Raw genomic sequence first — 13,909 nt, forward strand, 5'->3', positions numbered from 1 at the left:
TTTTATTTGCTATTTTTCATGTCTGAATTTTTGTCAGTAAATTGACCATTTATTTACAATGTCTCGGTTACAATGTAGGAGTTACTTTTAAGGACTTAGGGAAGTATTTAAAATGTTTTTAAGGAACCAGAGTTTCGAGTAACTGTAAGAAGCTATGAAACGTCTCAAAAATATTCAGTCCTTTAACCAAGTTTATATTTATTTATCATAGTTCTGGAATTTTTTTATTAGTCCATCAAATATGTATTGACTGCCCTAGTATGTTTCAACCACTATTCTAGGCATCAAAGACACAGCGGTGAATTAAGAGCAGAGTTAAATCTCTGGTTCATGACATTTACATTGTAGTAAGGGAAGGATAGACCAAGAGGGGAAAACCCAAAATAAAAAATCTAACAAACTTGTAAAATATATGGAGTGGTAAGTATTGTGTAGAAAAATAACCTGGCAAGGGTCACCAGGGTGCCTGTGGGAGTGGAGGGAGGTGACATAGTGGAGAGGCAGAGGAACCCGCCCCGCCCCCCGCCGACTAAGGAAAACTTGACATGAAGAGCAGGCCATTGGACAATTACCAGATGTACACAGAGACCTGTGTAGGGAAGTGCTTATTCCATTAATATTTATGGTAGTGGAAAATTAGAAACAGCCTAAGTTTCCAAAAAGAGAAAAATGGGTAAATTATGGTATATCTATCTGAAGATACATAGTATCTTTTAAAACTGTAACAAAAAGATACTTAGTGACAGAAAATGCTCAACACACCCAAAATTAAAACAGCAGGCTACAAAACAGTTTATATGGTATGAGGCTTAACATACAAAAGAAAAAAATATACAATCTGCGCCTAATTATAAAAATTACAAAAATGATTATTTTTTGGAGATTTATATTTTGTCATTGTGATTTTCTGTAGTCTTTTTATTCATTCTACAATGAATACGTATTGCCTTTGTGGGAAGAAATTATTTAAAGAGCTTCCCAAATCATGAATCTACCATCAGTGAAGTCCCCATTACGTTATGCTCATTCTGGTGAATCATGACTCTTTTAATAAGATAGTTATAAGATCTGTCTTAGGTGGCACCTGTGGTCTCACTTCCATGTTCACCTTTTTCTACAGGTTTGGTGTATATGTTCCCCTCTGCTGTTTCCACCAAGATAGTAGAGCTCATCTTCTTCTCACAGACTACAACTACGTGGTTCAGCACCAGGCGGTAGAGGAAAGTGCCTCAACTGTGGGTGGCTTGGCCAAATCCAAAGACTTCCTCTCCTTATTGCTGGAGTCTCTAAAAGAACAGTTTAATAACTCCACACCCATCCCCACCCACAGCTGCCCTCTATCTCCAGACCTCATTCGAAATGAAGTAGAATGTCTGAAAGCAGATTTCAACCACAGAATCAAGGAAGTTCTCTTCAACTCCCTCTTCAGTGCCTACTATGTTGCATTTCTCCCCCTGTGTTTTGTGAAGGTGAGTGTTTCCTTGCTTTTATGTCCTTCCAGGATTTGTGTGTGAATGACATAAACTGGGTATTTCTTGTTTAATTCCCCCTTTTCTCTGTCTCCCCTTTGGCAGCCTGGATGGTGGAGTTCGGCTGCATCTGGAGTGCACTAATACCGCTCCTGGTTGGCGGATAGGTATTTCCATATATGTGATGCACCCGTGGTGGTCCCCTCTTTTTTTCTTTTCCTTCTTTTCTTTTTTCCCAGTTTCCTGGGAGAATAAAACTTGTATTTATAATAGAATCAGTATTTAGTAGCTTAAAAGAGGACCGAGGTTTCAATAAAATTTAGCCTACTGTGGTTGATCCTAACATGTTATCAGGAGTTTCCTTGATTTTAATCTAACCTTTATCTAAACTTCAATTTACTTCAGTAGAAAAGAAAAATGATCTGGATGTCACTGGGCCCAAAGTCTCTTGGGACATTTTAGTGCCCTTCCTTCACCCATTGAGAAGCACGTCTGCAGCCGGAGTGGTCATTCACAGAGAGCCCTCACTTCTTCTAGAAAGGAAGCACCTAAAACATAATTGCCTCTCCCTCCCAACCCTAACTCATACAGTCAGAAAGTCAGGTTGAAGGATTTGGAGGAGCCTGCTCTTGAACTTTCTGCACGGACAGCAGGACAACCAATGCATGTGTGACTCAGTGTGGCATTTGTCCGCAGGGCATATGTACACGCACCCACCTCTGCCTTCTTGCTCACCAGTGCGTGGATCATTTCTCTCTTCTGATCTCTTCCAGAGTACCCAGTACTATGACATGCGCTGGTCGTGTGAGCACCTCATCATGGTATGGATCAATGCTTTTGTCATGCTTACCACACAACTACTGCCATCCAAATACTGTGATTTGCTACATAAATCAGCTGCTCATCTGGGCAAGTGGCAGAAGCTCGAACATGGGTCCTACAGCAATGCTCCACAACACATGTGAGTAGGCCAGAGGGTAAAGCCATATAACACCTTTCTACATGCTGCTGGTCATGTTTATTTGCTTTGTATGTCATTCTTGTTCTTGGCTTTGAACATTTAATTTTTAGTTTTTACTACATGGATGCTTGTCATCACCCTAAACCGAACACAGGGGACATTAACTCATCTCCACTGCCATCACTAGTGCCTCCTTAAATGCCTCCTACTTTTCAACTCCCAGGTCACTCTGGAGGGCCTAATTTGTTCCCCAAGCTATAATCCTGGAGTTTTCTTTCAGTCTTAACCCTTTGGCCAAATTCAGAGTCATGATATATTTTTAATTCTCTTTAGAAGACTGTAAGATTCATCTGCTCATCTTCATTGCTACAGCTAAATAGTTGCTAGCTAATCCTCTCACACTTAAGCAGCTGGAATTTGCTCCTCCCATTTTTTTTTCTCATAAATGCAAATTTGTTCTAGTAATTTCCCTGCATTTTTAATTGTTTTTTCTTTTCTTTCTAAAACTGCTAATGAATATTTCTCTGCTTTTCCCATATTTAAATGAAAACTGTCCCTGCTTGTTTCTGAGTATTCCTCTCATTGTGTCCCCTTATCAATCATTTCTCTGTCTGGTTCCTATGACCCAAAATGGCTAACGTTAGAACCCTTTTGTCCTCTCACTGCTGAGGCTTAATCATGCCTTTCAGATCTGGACCATCTTCATCTCCCTCCTTTTTATAATTTTTTATAATTTGAACATTTCACAAATTTCATCACCTAGAAATTCTTCCCTAATTAAGCGGGACAGATCGAGGTGACCTTCCCCTCCCTTCTCCCCCTCACAGTCCTCCCTTCAATTATCTGCCTTGATGTCTGATACAGATTAGCACAGGCCTTCAAGATCAGGAACTGAAAGAGATTGGGCCAGGCTGAAAGAAACCCAACTGTGGGCAAAGGACAAATTTCAATAAAAATTGAAAGTACAATCCACAGTACTAGTACTGTACATCTTCAGGCTCCTGATGGCACATGGCCATGAGGTGTATCATCACTTTAATGCTGGTAAGTGTGAGCAAGGCTGACGAAACCTTTTCTGAACTGGGAAAGCTTCAGGGTGCTAGAATTTTTTAACATATCTAAAATGCTGTCCCAGTTCTTCTCTTTAGGAAACTAACTTTTCCAAAATCAGGAAGAGGTGAATTAACTTAGATTTTTTTTTTTAAAGCTTAACCTGAAAATTCCCATTCCCACCCCAACTCCATTACATTGGTGCTGGAAAGAATGAAGCTTATTCCATAACTTCTTTTTCCTAGAGAAACCTCTATAACAATAAACCAAGAAAGCGGTAAAAAGAGAAGTCTGTGTCTGTACATTGTGTGTGTCTGTGTTGTTCCATAGAGCTTCTTGCATATATAAAGTGTTAGAAGTATGTGACAGACTGATTTTCTATATAGCTTTCTGGGTTGTAATTCTGCAGTAAATGTCATGGCAGCTTGACAGCTTGTTAATTTCTCCCCTCCTCTTATAGCTTTCCACTTTCTCTTCTTCATTGTTCCCCCCAGCATTTCCTCCAATAGACTCTGCTCACTTGGGATTGAGATGACAGTCCACTTGCTTACACTTGATTTTCTGGTCATAGATGCCTTTCTTAACACATTTAGTTCTGCTCATTCTAAGCCTCTTAGACCTTTGGCACTGAGTTAACTGTATCACTTTGCAACCTCTCTACTGCATAGCAATGAAACTGTAGTAATAAATCCTTTTTAACTCCTTCCAGTTTGACCATAGAAAACTCTCTTTTCAGAATTCAGGCAGATGAACATGCCTTGAATACTTAATTTCTTCCATTGAAATATAGCTGGTGTTGCCAGACACTATCTTATCTGTAATTGCCAATATGCTAACATTGCATTTCTTTCTCCCTTAGTTGGTCAGAAAATACAATATGGCCTCAAGGGGTGCTGGTGCGACACAGCAGATGCTTATATAGAGCCATGGGGCCTTACAACGTGGCAGTGCCTTCAGATGTATCCCATGCCCGCTTTTATGCAAGTACCACTTATTTCTTTTCAAACATGCACTTAGGGTTAAGTGTTAGAAGGCCATTATGTATAAGCACCTAGCACAGTGCATAGCACATAACGGGAAATTACAATAATACATGGTGATTATTGCTTCTATAATAATGACCTCCGTCCTTTGGAAATGTCTTCGGAAAGGCAGTTTGAAGGTCTAATACCCAGCTTCAACAGCTTGGCTGGTTTCTCTAGTTATATTAGAATTTGTTGAGTGTAGTAGTATTACTTGGTATGATGAGGCAATTATTTAAGACTTTCCCTTTTCATCTTATAATTTTTATTTGTAATAGTTTGCTTTAATGGTATCCTTATTATATGGTATCTGTGTACCCTTAAGCAATATTTAACATAGTAATATAATGCAGTGTTTTGGGGTTGGGGGTTTTTTGTTTTGTTTTGTTTTGTTTTTGTATTTGTGATATGTACCATCCCCTTAAAATACCATGACTTCCTTTTTGAAAGTTAGACAAATGCCATGATCAGCAGCCTTTTACCTTTTCCTGGATTAAAAGGAAAAAGGCTAAAAAGTTAAAAAAGGAAAAAGCAATAGATACCCACTAAACCCAGCTTCTGACCCATTTGAATTTATACCTTGGGTTATGTTGTAGTTGATCTTTGTTTTCCAGAAATTCTGGCTCTGGGGGAAGAAGTATTTACTTATGAGAAAAAGGCTAGGTGATCAGTGGGAGTGGGGGGATGAAGGGGCGTGCAGGGACCATTCTTAATAAAAATGCCCATAGTGCAGTGCATTGCCTTTGAATGGAGATCATAGTGTAAAAGAGAATTGGAGATCTTTTTTTGAGATGCTTGCATTTTTTGTCCCTTCCTGTCATGTTCCTTATGAGGGTACATGGACTTTTGGTTCTGCAGGTGTTTGCTACTACGGGCCTTTCAATTAAAAACTGTGAACTTGCATCAGGGCAGGATGCTTGTAAATACCATGAAGGGGGTGTTGGGGGGGTTGGGAGGAACATGTGGCTGGTAAAAGACCCCTGAATGAGGAAACTTACAAGCATGTCCTTCTAGACTTCTGTGGGGTTGCCTTCAGATGGAGGAGTGGACTTGAGTCATACTGCTTGAGCATTCGGTTTCTATACAGAGTATTTAATTCAGCCAGCTGAATTCCAGAAGTCATTAATTACTTCTGTTGGCCCTTGCTGTCCCCTTGAAACCTACAATAACCAGATGTTTTATTAGCATTTTCTGTTTGACAAATAAGTATCTTACTTGCTAGCACTGGACAGCTGAATAATCAGGTGGAATCCAAAGGAGAAGGATTAGGGAAGTTGACCTGTTACTGACTGTGCATAACCAACCAGGTAAATCAGTACTTCTCAAAGTGGTTTTTGGGCCACTCGCGTATGAGTCACCTGGTACACTCTTTAAAAACTGCAGGGGGCCCCAGGCCCAGATTTCTGAATCAGAATCTCTGAAGGATCCAGGAATTTGCAGCATTTACACATTTAGAAATGATTCTTAGGCACATTGATGTTTGACAACAGTCATTTAATATGTGCCTCTGGCTTATAGCTATTAGAATTTAGAGCCTGTACTTGCCTTTCTACTCATTCAGTTTATAGCTTACTAGTGCATTTAATTATAATTGTTACAATTGCCACACAATCTGAAATTGACCAAGTCCTTTTACAGTAGAATATTAATTCTGAGCCAATTTTATACATAATATTACTAGATGTAATAAAACCCAGGTTAAACATTTTCTTCCTTCTAATGAAAGACCCTGAGAAACTTGCTGACTTTCAGAGCTGTCATGGTAATCTGGCTTTATTCTCAGATTTGAGCCTTGAGTCCCAAACTATTTTTTTAGATGTGATATACTACCATTACCGTAGCTTGCAACCTGTGATCTCTAGGTTTTTACTCATAATACATTTTTACTAGTAAACCAGAATTTAGTCTCTCAGAGTGAAAAATTTTGTTGGTGTGAGAACAGCGAGACCTGCTTTTAGCTAAACTCTGTTTATGACTGATTCTTTTTCTTCCTTATTGTCTTGTCTTTCTGCACTCTACTTTTCAATATCCAGAAAAATGTAACAAAACACCAGAAATATGTGGTGTAGAGGTTTTGAGTCAGTGACCGTGGTGGGTAAAGATAGTTTTAAAGAAAAATTAATAAATTATTGTATTGATATGCCAGCTTATCTTAGACCAGCCCACAAATTCACATTGAATTTTAAATGGTTACATTTTAAATGGTTATGTAAGCACTGACATAATACCCTCAATTTTTGTCTCTTGACTTGCAAAGTCTAAAATATTTCCCATATGGTCCCTTACCCAGTTCCTGTCTTAGATAAATATACTTTTGGTTATCTCAAATAAGATATATACCTAAAATCTAGGAAAAATCTTTGGAGGCAGAGTTCTTATGGATATGATCCCTTTTTTGTATCTCAGGGGCATTGAAATAAAATTTATTTCATTATTCCTTGAGCAAAAAGGAAAAGGTTTGGGTCTTTACTACAAGAAAGAGCTTGGTTGATACTAAATAATCAGGTCTTTTTGTTATTGCATATAGGAACCTGTAAATATGAGATTATTTCAGGGAAAAAGAATAACTGTAGTCTTTACTTCTCTATGAAATAACATTTTGCTTTTTAATTTCCTTACAGTTCCTATTTCATCGTCCATTAAGGCTGTTAAATCTGCTTATCCTCATTGAGGGCAGTGTCGTCTTCTACCAGCTCTATTCCTTACTGCGGTCAGAGAAGTGGAACCACACACTTTCCATGGCTCTCATACTCTTCTGCAACTACTATGTTTTATTTAAGCTCCTCCGGGACAGAATAGTTTTAGGCAGGGCGTACTCCTACCCACTCAACAGTTACGAACTCAAGGCAAACTAAGCTGCCTCTCAAAAATGAGGGAGAACTCAGATAAAAATATTTTCATACGTTTTATTTTTTCTTGCAATTTTTATAAATATTTAAGATATTTTATATTTTGTATACTATTATGTTTTGAAGGGGGGAAGGGTAAGGGATATTAAATGTATCCATAAACAAGGTGATGTGATCTTTCATGTGTTAGTATATTCAAATAATATACAGATGAGAGGTGTGCTTCTCCAGTAAAGAGATTGATTTGTTTGTATGGCTCCAGAATAGCTCATTCATTTATGAACACATCTCATATACCATTTAACATAGTACCTTTGGTGCGTCTCCCTTTCTTTCAGTCCTTGTAGTTACTTTTAGTCCTCGGTTGGCCTTATTGCTACAGAAAGGAAGATCAGTGGAGTTGCTTGGCAGCACCCATTCTCTTTCTCCAGCTGGCTAATAGAATTGGAGTGCCTGGGCGGGGGGAAGAGTAAGCTATATGTAGTCCTAAATGGGATTCTCTTTGTTGCCTACGGGGAGGGAGCATTTCTGAGATAGAAACTCAGTGATCTCTTCTGCCCTATGCCATTTAAAAGTACTTTTGAATAAGCTACTACTCCGAAACCTAAAATATTGCTGTCATTTTCCCTGTTCTTTTATTTATTTTTCCTTTAAAAGTTATCTTTTTATTTTTAGCTGTTTGAAATAGTACTTTTTAAGACAAAGTCTTCAGCATGCCCACACTCATGAAGAAAATGGTGTATAGCCAGATCAGTGGGAAAAGGTGGGTGCAAATGCCATGTAGGCTAGTATGTGGGCAGGTTGCAGATATTGAGTAACTGGATGAATGGGCAAGTCCCCTGTTAAATAGTCATGGATGCAGTTTAGCAGTAGCCCACCCATAGTGGCATATTTGGAGTTACAAGTGGAAGTAAATTATAAGAATTAAAATTCTTAAATTCTATGTCTTCCGATAATTTGGTCTGTGCCCAAAATGTGTTTTTATTTATCTTTTTTAATTTTATTGAATTTTTAGAGGGGAAATGAAAGAGAGAGAAACATACATCTGTTTGCTGCTCCACCCATCTGTGCATTCATTGTACCCGGACTGAGGATCCAACCTGAAACCTTGCTATATCAAAAGAACGCTCTAACCACCTGAGTTACCCGGTTAGGGCCAAAATTCAGAATCTTCGTGTTCGTGAACATTAACCCTTTTCAGTTCTTATTCTTGAGAGGTGATATACTTAGTCAATCGATGTCACTAGTGTAAGTTTCTGAGGCCTTGTCTTGAGGACCTGAGTATATTCTTACATACTGCTGTGCTTGGTTGGCATTACACTGTGAAGGTGGTGAAATTCAATATGACTTAGGAATTAAAAAGACCAATCATGTAATTCATAATTGGATCTGAAAATAATTCTTGCAGAAAAATTCTCAATAGGTTTTTAGTGAAGGCAGCATTATGAGTAGTAGGTGTGTATATAGCTACCTAAGGTGACTGCTATGTTTAAATTAACAATTTTTTTCCTTAAATATTTGGATGCATATACTTTTTTAAAAAAGTTAAACTATTTGGCATTCAGTCTCAGTGTGTTCACCCATTCAAAAAGTCTGTATCGATGCTGGCTTGTGTGGCTGAGTGGACTGAGCCCTGGCCTGCAGACCAAAAGGTTGTCAGTTTGATTCCCAGTCAGGACATATGCCTGTGTTGTGGGCTGGATCTCCAGCTGGAAGTGTGCAAGAGACAACCGATCAATGTATCTCTTGTGCATTGTTGTTTCTCTCCCTCCCATCCTCCCTCCCCTCTCTCAAAAAAAATTTTTTTAACCTCTATTTTGACCACTAGGCATTATATTAGGCCTTGGGGATATGGCTGTGAATAAGAACAATCATAGTTTTCAGTAGGGCGGTAGGGGTGTAAGATTTTGCCATAAATACATTTATAATATAATGTCTCATGGTAGTAGTAAGTGTGGTAAAGAGAAAAATAAATCAGGGCAAGGAAATAGAAAGTGCAAAGAGTGGCATTGCTAGAAGGCATCTTTAAGGAGATGATTTTTAAGCAAAGACCAGTTGAACCATATAAATACTTTTGGGGAGAATTCCATGTTATGTAACAGCAAGGGTGGTGCCCTGAGGTGGGAACAATTTCGTATATTGGGAAAATAGTAAGATAAGCAGCGTATGGGTTTTTGAAAAGTAGTTCAACCTAAATGTGGTTCCTGGGGTAAGGGAGGGTGGGAAAGTTGTCATCTTTATAATCTTTCCTTAGGACCTTCAAGGTATGCTCTTTTTGACTAGCAAACATTTTGATGAGATTATTTAACAGTTAAAACCAAATGGGTGGCCTGGTCACAAAGATGCCTCATCAGAATGGTTAAAAGTTGGATCTTCCATTGAAAAGTAGCTCAGATAACTGATTAGAGGTAATGGACTGACATGATTCCCCCTTCTATTTTGACTTGTCTTGGCCATATCCTAAAAGAGTGTCCGGGGAGAACCAGAGGCCAGGTTGGCCAAACAAATGAGAAAATATAAGAAAAATAAAAATTTTGGCTAATGGAATTGTGAAGTGCTCCCCTCTCCTTCCAGGCATGACAGCATCAGGGAGATAATACCCTTCAGTTAATCATGTTCCTACTCTTTTCAGCTGTCCTTTGTGCCACATTGAGATGGGGAGAGAGAAAAATGACTACTTAACTGTGTATTATGAATCATGTGAAAGAAAGGACACTATCTTTGCTTAGTGATAATAGGAGATACATACCCATTAAAGAAGGGCCTTTTTTCAGTAATTGTTTATATGTAGGGAAATTAAATGGCACGTGGAAAAAAATGGTATAGGAAAAGATCAATTGGGTGGCTTCAGGTGGGTAAATATGTTAGGCATAAGCACAGTGGAAATGTTTCTCAATATTCTATTTACTCTGGTTCCATGTTGTATCCCCTGAGCTGCTTTCCTTCCACTCCCTATCAGTCACCACCACCCCATCCCCAACTTTTATTTACTGTGTACTTATGTGCCAGACACTAGGTGTCAGAGATAGTGATGTTCAGAGTTCATTAACTAATGAAAAAAAGGTCAGTCAGTTAACACAAAGGTGTTCAGTAAAGGAAGTATATGCAAGAGAGGTGAGGTAGAAAAGGGAGCAATGACCTGCTTCCATGGCTTGTTTCCAGCAGTAACAAATGGTGCGTTTGGGAGCGTGTGAGATATATGCCACATAAGTGAGGGAAGTGGGGTTCATGGAGTGGGTACAGTATATACAGAAAGTTGAGGCATGGATTTGCACTGAGTATTTAAATACCTAGTTCAGTAATGCTGGAGAGGTAGGTGAGGAATAGATTACAGAGAGCCTTGAATTCCACTTTAAGGGGTTCAGGTGGATTTTTACTATCTTGTAGGTCACAGGGGTGGTCTTTGGACCCACTAACTGAAAATCCTGAGGGTGAAGCCCAATAATAGGCCCCTTCCACAGGTAATTTCTTAAGCAGACAGGTATGGGCACTTTCGTGGACAGAAGACAGCAAATGAAGATTTTAAGCTGAGGAATAATGGCCCAAAGAGTTCTCGGGTCAAAGATTCTCAAAGAGTAACCTGGACCAGCAGCATCAGCATCATCTAATTGGGAACTCATTAGAAATGGAAAATCTTGAGCTCTTCTCCAAACCTGGAGTTAGAGAGCTCTGGGTGGAGCATGTAAGTCTGTTTTAACACAGCCTCCAGGTGATTTTGAAGAGAATCACTATGTTAGACTTTGGCAACAATATGTAGGGTAGGGTAGGTTTGGAAAACAGGAGGATTCCCGTGAGACAGCAGAGAGACCAGTTAGCCAACCATTTAAAAAGTCCATGCAGGAGAAAGAGGAAGGTGGGTTGTCACCGCTGCATGAGTGATAGGAAAAGCCGTGGGCGTGAGTAAGATAATGTAGGGAAAGTATGTGGAATGAAAGAAGGAAGGGCAGAATTCTGGTGAACAACATTTAGGGGAAGAGGCAGCTTTCAAATGAACCAGACTAAGAAAATGGAAATCCAAGAAGTGAACTAGTTTCAAGAAAAGGAAGGATCAGCAATATCGAACATAAGAGAAAACTGTAGGATTTGGTTGTTAGGTCATTGGTGACTTTAGCAAGAGAAATTTTAATGGAGCAGTAGGAGTGGTGGTCAGGCTGCCGTTGGTCCAGAGTAGAGAATTGGAATAAGTAATGAAGTGGAAAGAAGGTTCTTGGAGCCCCTGGGAAGAGTAATAGCACTTCCTCTGATCTAGAAGGGAGGTTAGGTACACACATGGATAAGGGGAAGTGGCATTAGGAGATAGAAGAAGCATCTGCTAGTGTAAACTTAAAGTGAAGAAAGAAACAATTTGGGGGGTGGGGGTTCCATGTAGGAAGTGATTGGAATATAACCTTTGTGAGTTTTGGGAATAAGGCCACTGGGAATTAAACCATAAATTCCAAAAGGCGCCTTCCTACTATGGTTTTATGATACCTGGTCTCACTCAAAAGGAACAGCGAAAGAGTAGAGAAGATGGGTGGTAAGGGTCCTAGTTCTAGTTTGGACATTTGCCAAGCAGGTATGGCTAAAGGATCAGTGGTCAAGGGAGTTAATGGTCGAGATGAGAATAGTTGAGATGACACACCTTGGGATCTGGAAAGGCTAGGGAAGGGAGTCTGGTGGGGGGTGTTGTCTGTCAGAGGACGGGGAGGGGAGGGGGGGGGGGACCAGGCATGAGTGATCTTGAGCAAGTAAAAGGAAAAAAGGAGCAAGGATAAAAGTTCTGAGAATGGAATATTAGTACAGGACCACAAAGATCTAGGTTATGAAACAATCTCATGTGTGACTGTGGAAGAAATAGCCAAAATTGGAAAAGCTGTTAGCAATTGTGGCAGAGGTGTCAGGTGGATTTTCCTCAGGAACACTGACATCATCCAGAATGAAGGTGAGACAAGAGTTAGGAAACAAGAAGCCTGGTGCTGATCACTTGGACATTGAAACTAGGACATTGATTACAGCGGCCCCAAAGCATGTTAAAAGTTAGAATAGGTTAATGCCATTAGTTTTGGTAAAACATTTTTGTATGAGATGGAAAGACAATGGTGCAGACGTGAGAAACGAGAACATCTCAGCTCTTTGTAGTTGGTGTAGCCTGGGGGAAATGTGCAGCCTTTTGTTCATGGAAGGAAGCGACCTCTGGGGAGTGTGTTACTGAAGTCCAGGAAGTGGAGGCATCATTCAGTGAAGAGACTGTAAGGAGAGCAGGACTCCAGAACACCTGGGGAAGGTTAGGATTGACGGCAACTGTGTGAGGCCAGTTGGGGTGGGAGAAGGCATTCAGGAGAAAGGAGCAGAGGGCAGCATCTGGGAGTGTACAGGAGAAAAAGGCGCTTAGGGCGGGTAGTCCGGGCTGACAGGAGCAGGCCTGGGGAGGTGTAAAGTTGAAACAATATTGTTACCAAAATGTCAGTATTTTTATTCCCTTGGTTATGATCTCTTTCACTGCAAGAATCACTGGCTTGTGAGCCTGGGTTGCATAATTGTTTTCCTAAGTGTCCCATTTCAACATATTTAGCTTTACTTCCCCTTTTTTGGTGATAATATATGCCACGATAACAAACTTTTTGCTTTATCCCCAGACCATCATGAAAATAATCACTCATGAAAATAATCACTCATGAAAGAATAGTACCCTTTGATTGATTCAAGTAATAGAAAAATTGAGTTCACTTCTGTGTAGGTGGACCCAAACTTAATCTCTGAAGCTGTGGAGTTTTGAGAGCAATAGCTGGGTTGGTTTTCTCATTTTTCATTACAACATCCATTGATTTGTACTGGATATCTTGGGTGACACGAAATGTTTGACAATTATTAAGAAGCAAAACAAAAAGAAAAATTTACTAAAGCAAATCATCAGAACTTCTGCTGTGAAAGCAAACCTTGAAGTTTAAAACAAAAACCAAAAAAAACCCGACCTCAAACAGAACCAATTAGAACTATGAGCCTGATGCACATAATACACTTTTCCTGTCTCCCCCCACCCCCCGCCCCCCAAAAACCCCAGAAAATAACAAATGTCTGTAAGGGTATGGAGAAATTGGAACCCTTGTGAATTATTTGTGTGATAATGGTGTAGGTGCAGTGGAAAACAGTATGGAGGTTTCCCAAAAAAATTAAAGACAGAATTATGAAATGATCCAGCAATTACACTTCTGAGTATATATCCAAGAGGATTGAAAGCAAGGTCTCAAATTGGAATTCATAGCAGCACTATTCACAAGAGCCAAGAGGTGGAAAAAACCCAAATGTCCATTGATGGATGAGTGAATAACCAAAATGTGGCATATACATACAATGGGATAATATTTAGCTTTTGAAAAAAGGAATTCTGTGTATCTGGGCTTATTTGTGGCAAAAAACAACAACAAAAACAAATGAGCCTGTGCACATAATACACATTCCTACTATTGATTTTGATGACCCCATGTCCTTCTCCAGTTCATAGCACCATCATAAGCATCATCATTTATATCATTTATTAGAGTACATTTTTAAAAGCACAACAGTCTGTTTTAATTACAC

General features: G+C 39.5%; 1 protein-coding gene across 5 annotated transcripts in view; it reads left to right on the forward strand.

Moving 5' to 3' along the window:
• The window catches only part of TMEM39A (transmembrane protein 39A), a 30,497-nt gene extending 22,764 nt beyond the window's left edge, over positions 1-7,733 (forward strand). For all 5 annotated transcript variants that reach the window (XM_054572319.1, XM_054572318.1, XM_054572321.1 and 2 more), the window contains 4 exons: positions 1,121-1,469; positions 2,243-2,430; positions 4,340-4,460; positions 7,124-7,733. In XM_054572319.1, coding sequence (XP_054428294.1) covers positions 1,121-1,469; positions 2,243-2,430; positions 4,340-4,460; positions 7,124-7,357 — 892 coding nt within the window. In that variant the 3' untranslated portion in view covers positions 7,358-7,733. The remainder of the gene's footprint in view (positions 1-1,120; positions 1,470-2,242; positions 2,431-4,339; positions 4,461-7,123) is intronic.
• The last annotated feature ends 6,176 nt before the right edge of the window (positions 7,734-13,909 follow it).

The sequence above is a fragment of the Pteronotus mesoamericanus genome, unplaced genomic scaffold, assembly GCF_021234165.1.
Source record: "Pteronotus mesoamericanus isolate MK-2021 breed Mesoamerican mustached bat unplaced genomic scaffold, CSHL_Meso_final contig_228, whole genome shotgun sequence".
NCBI classification, from domain to species: domain Eukaryota; kingdom Metazoa; phylum Chordata; class Mammalia; order Chiroptera; family Mormoopidae; genus Pteronotus; species Pteronotus mesoamericanus.